At 46.7% G+C, this 16054-nt stretch overlaps 1 protein-coding gene across 10 annotated transcripts in view; it reads left to right on the forward strand.

Moving 5' to 3' along the window:
- The window catches only part of FRMPD1 (FERM and PDZ domain containing 1), a 145062-nt gene that overhangs the window by 122613 nt on the left and 6395 nt on the right, over positions 1-16054 (forward strand). For all 10 annotated transcript variants that reach the window (XM_070595219.1, XM_070595225.1, XM_070595217.1 and 7 more), the window contains exons 8-15: positions 244-369; positions 1468-1587; positions 2439-2575; positions 3600-3726; positions 3863-3958; positions 5676-5858; positions 6687-6834; positions 8854-9660. In XM_070595219.1, coding sequence (XP_070451320.1) covers positions 244-369; positions 1468-1587; positions 2439-2575; positions 3600-3726; positions 3863-3958; positions 5676-5858; positions 6687-6834; positions 8854-9660 — 1744 coding nt within the window. The remainder of the gene's footprint in view (positions 1-243; positions 370-1467; positions 1588-2438; positions 2576-3599; positions 3727-3862; positions 3959-5675; positions 5859-6686; positions 6835-8853; positions 9661-16054) is intronic.

Raw genomic sequence — 16054 nt, forward strand, 5'->3', positions numbered from 1 at the left:
TGCTGGAGCCTGAGGAGAGGGGGGCAGTGGGCGCAGGGCCGTGAGGGGCTCTGAGAAGTCCCACATGTGGCCTGGCAGGATTCGGCCCCGTGAGTTTGGCAGTGGACCCGGTCAGCACAGGCTTTTCTCTCCCCAGCTGCACCGAGGAGCAGAGAGCAGGTCAGGGGAGCCCTCCGTGCTCTGTGCCTGAGCCTGAGGACAGGCTGCTGCTCCAGTGACCTCATGCCTCTCTGTGCCTGGCAGGACATCATCGTCACAGTGAAGGAGAAGCTGTCGATCCGAAGCACGGAGTACTTCGCGCTGGCCCTGGAGGAGCAGTACAACATCTCCCGGCTGCACCTGCTGCACGAGGAGGAGCTCATCCAGCAGGTGCACTGCCCCTGCCCCTGGGGAGGAGACGCAGGCTGGGCTGGCCGCACGCCTCAGCCAGAGCCTCAGACAGGGCTCACCTGGAGGCGGGATGCACTTTCTCGTGCGTGGAAGGCCCAGAGCTCACTCAGCCTGGGGATCATGGGGCAAGAACAGCCTGAGTTTTGTATGAAGTCAGCAGGGCCCCATTTTGCAGAAGTGGGGACAGAGGCTCAGAGCGGTAAGGTGACTGACTCAAGGTAACACAGCTGAGGGAGCTCCATCTTTGGTTCCAGCTCTGGTGATGTTCCCCTGAACCTGCTGCCTTTGAGGTGGCAGGGAAGGACCTAAGCCCTCTGTGGGAGACGTACCCCCTGCACTGGTCCCTGATGGCAGGACGGGCACCGCACTCAGTCCGTCTGGACCATTCGAACTTTCAGCCATTCAGTGGTCTGTTGTATCGGCTTTTTAAAACCAAACACAGGTCACTTGAGCAAATCCTTGTAGTGTGTGTACCATTATGAAGATAAGCAGGATGTCAACAACTGGAAAAGGAGAAGGGGCTTTTCCAGCAAGGGAACAGCATGAGCAAGGCATGACCTCATGGAAGCCACACTGAGCATTCCTTATTGCAGGTGAATTCTCACCCAGGTCACTCACCTTCTCATTCTGCTGCCTGCAAACTTTATCACTTCCATTCAGTTAGCATTGGAAGAGACGATCAAGTTAAATCCCTGAGACAGTTTAAGTGGAAAAAAGTGAGGTGCAGAATGCTGGGGGTACTATACTGTCATTGGTGGAAGGAAAAGTCTATATGTCCATGGAAACGTGTGTATACATGGCCTGTCTCTGAAAGGGCACATAAGAAATTTTCTCTGGAAAGAGGAACTGGCTGTTGGGGTCACTGTGAAACTTTGCTCTTTTGAGCTGTTTATATTTTATACCCATGGGAAAGAAAGCCAGATTAGGTACAAAGGTCTACGGCTGTCTTGGGAAGCACTGAAACTGAAATCTCTGAGGACTCTCTCATTGTCTCTTTTTTTCTTAAGCTGCTTTGTGGGATGTCGGGGAGAACAAAGGCAGGTAGAAGACCAACTCCGTCTCCCTTACCCATCGCAGGTGGTGGAAAGGGAGGAGACGCATGACTACCGCTGCCTCTTCAGGATGTGTTTTGTTCCCAAGGACCCCCTGGACCTCCTGAAAGAAGACCCCGTGGCCTTTGAGTACCTCTATCTGCAGGTGACTGGGTCTGCGCTTCCTCAAATAGCAGGGGTTGTTCCCAAAGATGGCAAATTGGGTTTTGAACATGAGCTCAAGGCAATTAAGCAACTCCCTAGTAGGGATTATCTTTTTCTGGAGGAGAATGGGCCTGATTATCCCTCAGAATTCCTTTTTCCATCACTGAGTTGCTATGTTAGAGATTTGTGACGTATTACTGAAACTTAGGCTTCGTCCCCCATGTGGGTGGCGCATTTTCTAATAATGCCACTGAGGATCTTGAGAGTTGTGGTCTCGGTTGCTAAAAGCTTTAGTGCTTCAAAGGCTTGTTTTAGAAATGATGAAACTGAGTCTTGAAAAGGTCACATGATTTGCCTAGGTCACCCATTTAGTGGCAGAGCCAAAAAGGGTTCCTTGGCCCCCAGCTCTGCTTCCTTAGGTGATATTTAGTGTGTCATTTTTATTCTGATGATAAAGAATCATTTGGGAGGCATCATGATTTTATGGACGAGATAACTCATAGTAGGTGGATTGACTTGCCCAAAGTCTTACAGAAATGGTGGCAGCAAATGATAGCAACAACACTACTTTATGTTTGTGTAATACTGTGTCCTTTATAGCTGCTTTCATGTGCGTTATCAAATTTAAACCTCACAGAAGCTGTGCAAGGTAGACTTAACTATCCTCATTGAGTGATGGGAAGACACCAGTGTTCAGAGGGTCTTAGTCACTTAACCAAGGTCACACAGTTGAGAATCGGCAGAGCCAGGTCTCAAAGTGAGCTCCTGGTCCTGCTGCCTCTCAGCTGAGAGAACTGGGAACACAGTCTGTCTGTTCTTGTTTCCCAATTCCGCTGATCTAATCTCTTCCAGAGCTGCAGCGACGTGCTCCAGGAGCGCTTTGCTGTGGAAATGAAATGTAGCTCTGCTCTCCGACTTGCGGCTCTGCACATCCAGGAGCGCATCTACGCCTGCGCCCAGCCACAGAAGATCTCTTTGAAGTACATAGAGTGAGTGGTGGGGGGGGGGGGCCTCTGTGTCTCCTCAACAGCAGCTGTGTGGCATTTATAACTTGGCTGGCCCCTGGCCAGGATGGCCGGATTCCACAGACCGCTGATATTCACCCACCTCCCCATCTGTCTGTCGTCTTTGCTTCCGTTTCCCTCTCCAACCCAGCCTGGCTCCCCCGGGTGTCAGAACCTGGCTGCACCCTCTGAGGCAGAAGCCAACTCCAGGTGAAATGACACAGGATCCCAAAGTAGATTCCCTGTTCCTGGGGGGATGTCTTGGGAAATCGGTTGACAACTTTGGTGTAAAGCCCTTCTGAGGGCAGGAATGCCTTGGAAATTAATTTACTGCTATGAACCAATTAATGTAATTAATAAATTGGTGTGAACCCATTGGTGATGCATTATATTCCTGTTGAGGCCATTTCAAGTCCTGGAATTCCAGCACCTCCTGATTCTTAGCTTAAAATTTCACGTTGGTCTGGGCAGGGTCACCCAGGTTCGCTAACCTCCTCACCAGATCTCAGCTCTGTCCTGTCTGGTCATCATAATCAGATGGGGAATCATGTTTAAAACATAAAATCTTCGGCCTCACCCCTGATATACTGGCTCAGATCTCTAGGGAGTGGGACCTGAGGTTCTGTATTTAACTGGTTTGTTGGGGGATTTTGAAGCTGTCAGGCTGGCACCATTCTGAAGCCTGGCCTCGGGTTCACAGGTGCTCCACGTTGCCCCCCGAGTGTGCGTTGTACGTCTGCTGAGTAACGAGCTCCCAGAATGATCAGTGGGGTTTAATTCATGAATGGCTGTGGCTGGTTTTTGTGGAGAGTGTGTTTGTATAAATATATATTATTTACACACACTCCACAAAAACCAGCCATATATAAATCTATCTTCCATTGAGAAAGAGGCTCATAACTGCAGTGCTGCGAGAACACTAAGTGCTAAATGAAATGTGATTACGCTCTTCATTAGAGCCCAGTACACGGTAGAGATGGGCCTCCTTGTGTCCAATGTCTCCTGGCAGGAAAGACTGGGGAATAGAGAACTTTATATCTCCAACTTTACTCCGAAACATGAAAGGCAAAGACATCAAGAAAGCCATTAGCTTCCACATGAAGAGGAACCAGAATCTGCTGGAACCCCGACAGAAGGTAATATATCAGTGGCCCCTGCCACCCCATACAGCTGTCTGTTGTGAAACCTCAGGGAAAGCATTTTCAACATTGCCTGGATTTTAGGCAAGTGAATAACTCTGATTTAACAGTCTGTTTTTTCCCCCCATTTAAGCAACTTATTTCTGCTGCCCAGCTACGCTTAAATTATCTACAGATCCTTGGGGAACTCAAGACGTATGGTGGGAAAATCTTTAATGCTACTTTAATGGTATGTATCAGAGAACAGGGGAATCCTGCTCTTAAAAGGGATGCTAGAGGTCCTCTGAGGAACATGGCATCTTTTAGCCTAAAATTCCTGAGGACTCTGTCAAGTACTAAAATTTGGGAAACTAAATATTAATGCCATCAGGGAGTGTTTTTCATGCCCTTGCTTGGTGCCAGCCCTATGACAGATGCTGAGGGAGGCAGAGCTGAATAAAGACGTGATTTCCACCCTCGAATGATGGAACAGGGTACCCAACCAGACAAAGCAAAGCCATGAGAGAGGCACAGAGCTGATGCTGTGGAGTTTAAAGACAGCGGATAGCAGTGCCAGCTTCAGGTTGAGTGTGGGAAGGAGAAGGGATTAGGAAAGGCAAGAAGGCTGGGTTTGGCCCAATTTCAGTACAGAGGAAAGGCTCTCTGAGGGAAGGGTACTATAAGCAGTTTACTCTGGAGCTTTGGGTAGATGAAGGTGAAGAGGAAAAGTTGGAAATCACGAAGGAAAGGTAATAATGTTAGACTGAGTGCCAGGCTGGGGTCAGGAGAAGAGAAGAACTGAGGGGTGGGCCTGAGAAGGGAAAAGGGAAGCAAATGAGGCCTCTGCTCTGTCACCCATTCCTCCTCAGGCTTTCTTCCCGGAGCCCAGGCCCAGAGCTTTGTGCTTTTCAGCAGTCAGCGACTGGGGGTGTGCTTTAAGGGAACCCTCCCCCACCACTCAGTCAGCCCAAGAACTCTCCAGGACAAAGCCAGACAATTTACCATTTAGAGATTTTTTTTTTATATTAACAAAGCTCCTTTCAGTGGATTTGGTGTGCCTCTCAAGCCATTTACAGTGATGGGTCAATTTAATCAGACTGCTGACCTAACAACGTGGATGGAAAAAGAAAATCGATGTTTTGAGAGAAAGGAAGAGCATCACATAGCTAGGGGAAGGGAAAAATAGATTGAATCTTTGTACAAGCAGATGACCAAAAGGTGGCAAAGAGACTGGATCACAGAAAGGGAGGCTTGAAGGTGCAAGAAAAACTTTCCTGCCCTCTCCCAGCTGTCAGGTTCCTGTTTGCAGTCCCTCTTACCTCTCCTGTCTGAGGAAAGGACTCGCAATGGCAGAAGCAGCCAGGCACATGGAACTGGCACAGGATTCTTGCTGGGCCCTCGGGGTCACAAATGTGGATAAAAACCAACTGCGTCGTCAGGGAGCTTAACATGGACTCTGAGATGTGAAGACAGTAATGACAATAAGAAACTGTAGCTCCTGCTACCAGAGAAATACACAGTGGGGTGTGGGAACAACCCAGGAGAAAAGAACTGTTTTTGTTTGAGGAGAAAGATCAAGCAGTTGTTTTCCACAGATATTTGCAGTAGATTTTGATGGAACCTTTTAAAAAAGGGTCAGGATTTCAATAGGTAATGATGGTGGGGAAAGAACTCCAAGAGGAGGGCACGGCGTGATTATAGGCACTGAGGTGTAAAAGTGCAGGTTGTGTTTATGGTACAGCTAAGAGCCCTGGGGTTTGGCTCCCTATTGTGAAGGGTCTTGGGGGAGATGAATTTATATTTAATTTAGCCATAGGCTCTTGCCTAACTTGGTAGTCCAGGGAGTGGTGGCGAGGACCTGAAGTAGGAATCAAGGAGTTTGCAGAGAGAGGTATCATGTCTCACATGTACAATGTCTTTTCACTAGCTCGTGAATGGAAACTAACTCTCCTTCCTGCTGTCTGCAGTTACAGGATAGAGAATCCTACATTGCCCTTCTGGTTGGAGCCAAGTATGGGATTAGCCAAATTATCAACAGCAAACTCAACATCATGTCGACATTGGCAGAGTTTGCAAACATCAGCCGCGTAGAGCTGACGGAAGAGTCTGAGAAAGTGAGCATGGTCAAAGTGTATCTTCAGGACGTCAAGGTAACACACGAGGAAGGCATTCTGAATCCCGCTTCTGGAATTTGGGGCTTAATTATTCTAGGGTAGTTTATATGAGTTTGAATATTAACAAAGTCTAATGTCCATTTGCTAAAGAGGATGAATTGTCTGTCCTGTCCCATCAAAGGGAAAGTGATGCACAGGGTGCATTTTCCTGGGGAGGTCCTCAAAGGTTTTTTTATATAAACTGAGCCGGACCATGTACTTTCCTGATTGGTTCAGAAACTTAGGTGGGAGCACCAGAGAATTTTATCACATGCATGGGACAAGAGTGGCTGCCCAAAAATTTTGAGTGGCAGTAATTAAAATGAGTAAATGATGCAGGGGACTTCCTGAGCCTTTCTGGAAGGTGCTACATTTATCCTGCCTGCCTTTGATGTCATCCCAATATGCTCAAGGATAGTGCTTTGTTCTTCTTATCACCCCCTCTCTCTCTCTCCACTTGCTCTTGCTTTTTCCTTTTCTAGGTCAGGTCTTGAAGGGGCCCCATTGCATGAATGAGCAGGTGGTGGGGTGGTGGGTGTGGGGGCTGGGGTAGGAGGTGGAAAGGCAGGAGACACTGTGGAGATTCGTTAGGAGGAATCCACTGTGCATGTGTGAGCATGCCTGAGTGCATGTATGGTTGTGTGTGTGCACACGTGTGCATGTACACTCATTTCAAGTCTTGTTGGTTAGGATACAGGACACCAGGAGGCCTGTGGATCATGGCTGGATTTACTTGGACTCTCTCATTGGCCCCACATGGCTTCGTCAGTCTTCAGCCTGTCCCTTAGCCCTTTATGAACGTAAGAGCTGTCTTTCCCTTTAAAGGTTCTGACTTTGCTGCTGGAATCCAACAGTGCAAAAGACCTCGCCTGCCTGATTGCCGGCTACTACAGGCTGTTTGTCGACCCAGTTACCTCCATTTTCCTCTGGCCAGGGAACAAACATCAGGGGCACCGGGTGTCTGCTGAAGAAGGTGAGGCGCTGAGGCTTGCTCCAGTGAGGATGGGCCCATTTCACAGCCTAAAGGGAGGTGCTGAGCTGAGCCGAGACTTCAGCTCAAGTAGATGAAAGCTGTTTCTCCGTTTACTTCCTGGCAAAGAGTTGATCTTTTCAAAATCCTAAATAGAGAAGTTTCCTTCGTACCTGAGAGTCCTCTAAAGCCAAGAATACTGTTAAAGGTCTCTGAGTCCCTGCAGTATTTCCTAAAACCATCTCTAAGATCCACTGTGTTTTGTCTTTCTTTGCCAGCGAAAAGAGATGTCACTTATTTGTTCACAGGGTACAGGTGACCTAGCTTCTCGTTCCATGCCTACACAGTCTCTGGCATTCTCGTGAATTATGTAACAGAAATTTTCAACCTTACATGTTTAGAAGAAGGGGGTACCTGGAGATAGAAGGGACTCGAAACCATACCATATAAGGAATGAAGTAGTGGAGGCCAGATGAGATGAGTACTTTCCAGTGTCTTCCAGGCTTCTGCCTCAGCACTTTGATCAGCATTTTCCCAGTGGTGTGCTGACAAATGTTTAACTGTCTCTGCAGGGAAAAACAGAAACAAAACCCTGATTTGAAACATTGCGTATTTCCATGGTATGAACACTCCCACCGTGGCTAATTTCAAACTACCAGCGTGATGACACTGAAGGTGGAAATGGGGAGAGATGCTCAGGAGCACACCATTATATAGCGTTTCCTCCATATAGATAAAATAGGCAGAAATAATCTCAAGAGTTTGATGGTAGTAAGATAAAGTAATTAGGAAGTGATGCATTTGGGCATTTGTTACTTTTCTTTTTAATACCATTTTTGAATGAGGGATGATACCTCAGAGTCTGGTCGGGAGAAGGAGCAGTTGTGGAGGTGTGGTGGCAGGAGGCACTGCTTCTTCAGGGGCCAGTGACAGTGGTAAGATAAGGTGCTCCGTGGGGGAGGAGAGTATTTGAATTAGATCTTGAAGAACATGCTGGGGTTAATCAGGCAAAGAAGGGAGGAGAGATCATTTGAAGCAAGGAGACAACATGGAGGCATGACACAAAGGGCAAGGTCATGATCTGTGAGAGGCTCTCTGTAGTGGCTGGAGCATGGGAAGGCTGCAGCAGGTGACAAGGCTGCGGAGGAGGGGTCAGGGCCGCCCTGTGAGACGGGTGACAAGGCTGCGGGGAAAGGGGTCGGGGCCACCCTGTGAGAGGCCTTAGCTCTCGCGAGATTGCTTAAGCTCTTCCCTCTAGGCAGGGGAGGCCATCAGAAGGTTTGAGAAGAATGTGATGTGATCAGAGAGAAGTTTGTCGAAAGATCACGCTGAAAGCTGATGTTGGAGGAGAGATTGGAGACCTGGCTCAATGCCCCCAACCCCATGAATCCTTCCCGAGTACCAGCAGCTAGATGAGTTTTCACTGTTTTAAAAGCCCTGTCACACCAGTGGATCCCCAGGGCCTGGCTTCAGAATGGTACCAGCCTAGCAGCCTCAGAATCTCCCACAGAGTTACTCAGAATACACCTTCTCAGGGCACACTCCCTAGATGTTGGACTCAGTACATCAGGGCTGGGGCCAAGGATCTGTTTCATCTTTTCAATACGATTCCCCTCTGACTTTGATGCCCAGACAGGACAGAGCTGAGATTCGAGCAGGGGCTGCACAAACCTGGGTGATGCTGCCCACAGCAAAGTGAAACCCAGTTAAATCCCCACCACGTTCCCGTGGACAGATCACTCTCCTTGAAAGGAGAGAAGGGGGGAGTCCTGTCTCTATTAGGTGGTTCAGATAGATGTGAGAAAGGAGGCCTGCTGTTGTAGAACGTTGGGGAACGTGGAATTTGAGTCTCAGGGATCCCGTGTCAGTCAGTATAGCATGATCTGGGACAGTCACCCTTCTGGACCTCGGGTTTCTCCTCTGGAAAATGGGAGGGCAGGCAGTGTGGGGGTGAGAGGACACATGGGCATCTGCCAGTCCCCAAATGCTGTTTTGTAACTCTCGGTGTCCCCCTTGTTGCAGGCTACGAATCCAGGGCGTGCAGCGACTCCGAGGAGTCCTCGGAAGTGGACTGCATGCCGGAGCCTCGCTCTGACGGACGCCTACCGAAGCCGGGCCCCTGCAGACCACTCGTACAAGAGCAGCAGCCTCCTGGGGACAGCCCCGCGCCTGAGGTGGCCAGGAGAGGCCCGAGCACCTGCGGGGCCAGCAGCACGACAGACAGTGCCGAGTCTGAGGCGTCCGACTCGGCCAACACTGAGAGCCGAGGCTGCAGGACCAGCGGCTCGAGCGAGTCCGTGGACGCCCTGGAAGAGGACGACTTGGACGCCTGCTCCTCCAGCAGGTCAGGCTTCTTCCCCTTTAGCTCGCCAGGCTTCCTAGAGAGTCTGGATTCCGACAGCCAAGAGGAGAGAAACAGGATTGAAACGAGTGGCTTCCTGTGTCTCCTGGACCTGGCCCAGAGAGCCAACGCTCAGGGCCAGAAGACAGAGTTTCCTGAGAGCCCCGCTCCCGAGACGTTCAGCTGGGGACCAGAACTGAGTGCGGTCCCGCTGGACCCCAGGCTCTATGAGGGCAGCCAGACCGACTACTACAGCCTGTGCTCCAGCGTCTCCCCGGCCAGCCACCTGAGCGACAGCTCGGAGAACACAGCTTCCCGGCAGGGTGGGGGCCCGCCAGCCTGGGGGCAGCAGGGCTGGACGGAGCCCCAGCCCAGCTCCACGCTGGAAGCTCTGGCCCCACATCTGCCGCTGGCCTTTGAGGATGGCAGCTCGGATGAGGAATACTATGATGCTGCCGACAAGCTCACACCCCCAGACGCCCTCTCAGGTGAGCCCTCCCCAGCAGGTCTGCAGACTCAGTGGGGTGCTCCTGAGTAGCCACCAGGGACGGGGACCAAGCTTGAGGGAAAACCACATGAGTAAAGCAGGGTCCTTGTCCTCTTTTGAGGAGGCTGCCCTGGGCTCAGTGGACCAAATTATGAGCATCGTGACTTCAAGTCAGGACTACAAGGGAGGTTCAGAGAACTGTGAGCAAGCAGAGATAGATGGGAGGCACTAATTCAACAGTGGGAATCAGGGAAGGCTTCTCAGAAGAGGTTGCCTATAAGCTAGGCCTCATGAGATGGACAGAATTTACAGAGAAGGAAAAGAGCTTGACAGGAGTGCCCAGCAGAGGAAAGCGGCTGTGTCACTATTGACCCTGAAGTCACATTAAATGAGGCCTTGAAGCAAGAAGAACCTAGCTGACAGGCCATTGGCGGCCCCTTAAGGGACTCTGACAGAAGAAGGCAGGGGGTCTGTTGGCCATGTTTCTTTTGGGTTCCTCATCCCTTCCTCCACATAGAGTGACTTCCCAAGCCGACCTGGGATCCTTGCAGGACATTTACACACACAGACTCACGTTCACACTCACACAGCATGCTGCAGGAAAAAAAGGGAAAATAGCACGCAGATGTTGACGGGGGCCTCCCAGGAGCTGGCGAAGGCGCAGCCATTTGATTTCTGTTTCAGCCCCTTCCTGTTGCTCCCTGCCCTCCAGGGGGTTCCCGTTGCTCATGGGAGAAAGGCCAGCTCCTTAGCAGCCCTGCGAGGCCCTTTTAGGTCCTCTGTGACATGGCCTCTGCCTGTTTCTCTCCTTCCTCCTGAGCCCTCTCTGCATTCCCGCCACAGACCTCCTTGCGACTCTTTACAAGTGCCGAGCCTTCGCCCCGTGGCCTTTGCACATGCTGCTTTCTGACTGAAACACTCCTCACCTGACCTGTGGCTGCTGATGCCCATCCGTGTCTCAGGTGCCACCTGGAAATTCACTTCCTCCAGAGACATTAACCAGGTGGCCAAGACGAGGCAGGTCTCCCCATCCCTGTCACACATCTTACACCACCCTGGGTGCCTCCTGTTTGGCACTTAGCGCTGCTCGTAATTACATATTCATTTGTGTGATTTTGTGTTGATGTTTCTCTTCCTCAGTGACTGAGAACTCCTTTGAGTGTAGGAACTGTGCATTTCTCACTCATCTCTGTGTCCCCAGCACATAATGCCTGGCAGTTGTTGCTGAATGAATGAATGAATGTTCCACCGTCTACGCTGAAAGCATTAATTGACTGTGCCCCTAAGGAAAGGGGAAACCCATGGCTGGATTGTGCACTGTTCCCTGAAGAACCCAGCCAACTGCCATCCATGCCCCCAGCCTTGCCCTGCTGGGTCAGCCACTGTGCTAGGGGCAAGATGGGGGTGCAAGAGACCATCAGTCAAGGCCTCCTTCACAGGAGTCCAGTCAAGGATGTAGGTCCATACTGGTGTTGACGAAAATAATCCATAACCAATCTATAAATGAAAATTTGGGAGAGTTTATTCTGAGCTGAAATCTGAGGACCATGGCCCGGGGCCTTTCTTCCCAAAGGAAGAAAGGGCACCGAAAAAGTGAGGTGCACACAGTGGTTATATACCCCCAGACAGGATGTTTCACATATGATTGAAATGTCCCTTTTACACTAGTCGTGAGACTGCTCTGTCGGCACAGCGATTGATGGAAACAGCAGGTAGGTCTTCTGTCTCAGTGAACACAGCAGGGTGGCAGTCTGTTGTCTCGAGCTGGGTGGTCACAGGTGAGCTGGGTGGTCAAAGGTGAGCACAGCAATCAGTTCCTAGCCTAAGGAAAGATGCTTATCCCTAAGGAAATGCCAATGTGGGGGAAGCTGCACCTTTATCTTAAGGCCATTTGTTCTGGCCATAGGAAATGTCTAAGCAGATATACAATGTGTGCTCAATAGCCACAGTCAGGCCCTTTTGGAAAAAACAAAGTCAGGCCGAATTAGGTTTATACCAAATGTCTTCCTCATATATTCCAACATATCCTACTGCTTGCCATTTTTATTTGTCATTTCCCCCTTTTGATCTCTAATCTTTTGATAGAAAGCATTGATGATCCAAATATTGTCCCTCAGTGCCAGGGTGGTTGCTGCCTGCCCTGGGTCCATCATGTCCCTCGGTGCTAGGCTTTTAGCTCATTTATTTGCCTAGTTGTCCACGTTGGGGGGAAATAGTGGACAAGCATAGAGGTATATGTATTAACAGAGGAAGCATTTCATATGTCATGTAATTTCCAATTAATTTTAGATTGTTGCACAAAGATTGTATATGTGCTTTTCTATGATACTTCACATTTACATTGCATAGGATCATAGAACAAGTACAGTAACAATAATAATTCAACATATTTGAAAGGATTAGTCTGAAATGAATTCTTAGTCATAGTCCCTATCAGAAAGGGAAATTTGTCCAGGGTTATAAGACAGATCAACCATCTCAAGCCGTTGAGCAACCATTACTCTAGTTTGTATGCTACTCTTACAACACTGAGTAAAGAAAACAACAATTAGTTTGAATATTATGACCAGTACAAGGATTCCAAGAAGTAGTGGAAATAGGAATTCCAATCCAGATTGAAAAAGGGAACTGATACTGAAAAGGGAGCCAACCAAACAATTCAAACTGGGTGCAGGATGGCATAAGGCATCCACCTGCTTCTTCATGTGCTTTAGCAGAGATGACACATTGGAAGACTCATCAGGTATAAAAGCACAGCATCCAGTCTGAATGACTGTATATGTACCACCTTGGGATGCAGTAAGAATATCTAAAGCCATTCTGCTTTGAAGGACAGCCCCTCTCATTAAAGACATTTCAGTATTTAATAAGGCTATTCCTGCTTGACTATCATTAAGGGCTTCTTGAGTAAATTTAGTCGGAGATTCCATATGTAGTAATGACATCTTTTAGCCCCAAAGAAGAAGCAAATATAGCTGCAAATGTAGCCATACCAGTGAAACACTGAACAAGCCCATCTGGCCTTAAAGAGAGGGAGATTGGCAACAGGTTTTAACGCAGCCTGACTCCTTCCCTGCTTTTAAAGGAAACTTGGGGTACAGTGTTTTAGCCATCCAGGCAGTAGCCAAGGCCAGAGATTTGTTCCACATAACCACTGAGTTCATTAGGATTCCCTTGATAAATGCCTGGCCTTCAAGTCCAGTCTGTTTTAAATTAATCACTTTTTTTTTTAAAGTATGATAGTATTCCAAACAAATTATAAAATAGGTACACAGTTTAAGCATAACAAATGTTTAAATGAGGAGATAGAAATTGGGAATACAGGCCTGGTCCAGAGTCTTGGGACAGCTGTCTACGAAAGATGCTGTCTTCTTCTCCTCGTACGGTCCTTTCCAACAGGGCTGCAAAGAGTCTTATTTGATGTCTCTTTCAATAAATAAATTCTTCAGGTTACAGTCCATGATCCTTAAGTTTTGGGAATTCTCTGTGAAAGAATCAGCTACCAATCTTTCATTTCTTTTAAGCACCACAATAAGACCATGAAAACAATGTAATACATCCCTTAAGCAAAGCTGGTTCATATATTTCTTCATTTAACTGCATAGGCTGTTGTATTATTTAAAAAAGAGACAGCCGATGTTTATAAAAAGTATAGATCTAAGATTAAGGAGCACTAGCACAAGAGCTTTTGGCCGTGAGAGAGTAAATGCTTCTGAAAGCTTTGCCAATTAAGTTTTGGTTGTGCCATAGTTCCTTTTACCAATCCTGAGGATTGAGGATGGTAAGCACAGTAGAAATGCTGCAGTATTTGCCAAACATTACAAATGGGTTTCCAGTCACTGTGTAACTCGGGAGGAATTCCTCAAACAGGAATTTATTCTTTTCGATAATAATTTACCTAAAGCCATTGCTCTGCTGCAAGGAAAAGCCTCAAAACAATGTGAGAACATGCAGATCATTACAAGACATATTTATCCTTGAGATGGTGGCATTTGGACAAAGTCCAATTGTCATACCTCAAAGGATCCCTTAGGAAGGGAAAGTGGCTTTGTGACTCATGAAGTGGCTTCTCTGGATTATACTTTGGACATATAACACAACAAGTAGAGGCCATATGAGCCACTGGGAGAAAGTTTCCAAAAGTATTGTTTTTCCCTTTTGTTGCAACCTTTATGTATATACATATTTTCTTCTGTGGCGATTTCTTAGGCCTGTAGAAGGAAATCTTTTTACTGGGTTAGCAGAGTTAACAGAAAGTAGCAGGCATTCTTGGGGCTGGACAGTATATCCAGCTTGATAACATCCTCACTTATCATTTAAGTAAGACTCATTTGTAAACCAAATTAAACAATAGAATGCAGTCGTGATCTTCTCCCCTTGTGATGTTGGAAGCAAGGTAGCAGGGTTAATGGCTGGAGCAAATTATAAACTAGTTCCTGAGTCCAGGGGGCAGGCAGTCAAGAAGACTTCTAGATGTCAAAGTCAAAGCATCTTTTTGCAGCTTGAAATGTCTCTGATGATGTCATCGGGCATTCAGGTATCTTTCTGAGTGGCTTACAGCTTACACAGCAACAGACAGGAATCTCTCAAGTTTCTATCAAGTTGTCCAGCTTTAGTTTGCAAGATTTCAGGAAAAAGAGCAGGTTCAATTCTCAATGATTCCAAATGAAAATGAAGTAAAGAAATTGAAAACATTAATTTGGAGATTTGTAACCAGATATTTCAGTAGAATTCAGGATGCAGTCCAGTTCACAGGTAGAAAAAGCCTCAAAAACAATTAACAGAACTAGGATCTAATAGCCACAAATGAGCATTATAGTTTTTCACTGAAACATAATTCTTCTCTCTAAAATCACCCTCATTTTTACCAAAGATAGCCAAATTAAGACTAATTGGCTTGCAAAATAAGTTTAGTTTCAAGAAACTTGGCCCAATTATTTACATAAGTGCAGCAAGAATAGCACTTGATCATATAGGCTCTTAAATCTGCTTTGCTGGAATTTTTTTTTATGAGGAATCTCAGATTGAACCTTAAAGACCTCTTGAGGCCAGGAAGGCCACGCCGACGATTTGTGCCATCAGGCCTTGCCCGCAATACCTTAGATTTGGGTGAATTTCTCTCCTTTCTTGAGATTCCCCAAAATATTTCGAGGTTCATTGCACCTGCCAGATAAGCAAGTTTCCTTACTTACCAGGTAAGATTGCTGGGATCTCTTTCTGTAAAGCAAGGTACCAGGCCCATATTTCCAAGTGGCTTTATTTCCAGAAAGTCAACCTTATTCCTCAAAGGCAGTATTGTCATATCTGAGTCTGTATGTTTCTCTCAAATATGACATTCCAGTCAAAGCTTTGGTAAGATAACAAATGTGTCCTGTTATAAGGAGAACAGATTCTTATTGAACTGATGCAAATAACTATATTGCCACGAAATAACCATACTCACTCACTCACTAGGTTTCCAAACTCTGGAGGGATCAGGTAGGGAGAAATAGATAAATGTTTCAGTTTTGCTCACAAAGGTATAATTTCACCAAATTGCCAAAAGTCATAGTTAGGGTAAGAGAAAAGAGAAAAAGATTTTCTTAAATCTGAGGAAACAAAGCAAAACATCAAAAAATCAACAATACTTCAAATAACAGTCACAAAAATTATACTCATCCTCAGTTAGTTCAGTCCTGTATAATCGGTTCTTGATCTTAATCTTCTGTTAGCAGTTTTAAGAGGTCATCAGTTTCTCCATTAGATTTCTGTAATTTCTTACCCAGTTCAGTTCTATGATCTGAAAGTTTATCAGAAAACTGTAATCCAGAGTAAGTGTCAGAGTCCTTTCCATGAATTCCTCTGAAGATGAGACATTTGCAAAAGCAAAAAGCATCAGAGTAAAACAAACTGACTGTAACCAACACAAGACTTAAAAATGACAATTGACAGAGAAACTTGGTTATTTCTGTGATATACAACAGCTTAAAGTAATAATTAGAATTATGGCTGATAGGACAGATCAGAATTTTAGTAATGTTACATAATTTCAGAACATTTATATCAATAACATTTACCCACATAATACCACCTAAGAAAGATTATCATCACTTATCTGATAATGCTTCCAATGTAATTTAACAGACCAAATAAGCCTCATTAGTTTAGAATTTCCCACCTTATAGGAAGAGAGAGCAAATTTCTCTGTGAAGTCCCAGGGACCCTCTGAAAATCCTCAGAGAAATCCTCCTTCTCCATCCAGCTCAAAAGAAAACCTTTATTTAAGACTTGACTATTTGTTTGAGGGAGAAGCTTGTCAAAAGTATCAAAAGGTTTTTAAACACTTACTTAAACAAGATCAAGAGGTTGCTGATCTTATTGTAAAACAAGGGTCACTGAAAGAAGGCTCATAATAT

The sequence above is a fragment of the Equus przewalskii genome, chromosome 26 (genome assembly GCF_037783145.1).
Source record: "Equus przewalskii isolate Varuska chromosome 26, EquPr2, whole genome shotgun sequence".
Classification (NCBI taxonomy): domain Eukaryota; kingdom Metazoa; phylum Chordata; class Mammalia; order Perissodactyla; family Equidae; genus Equus; species Equus przewalskii.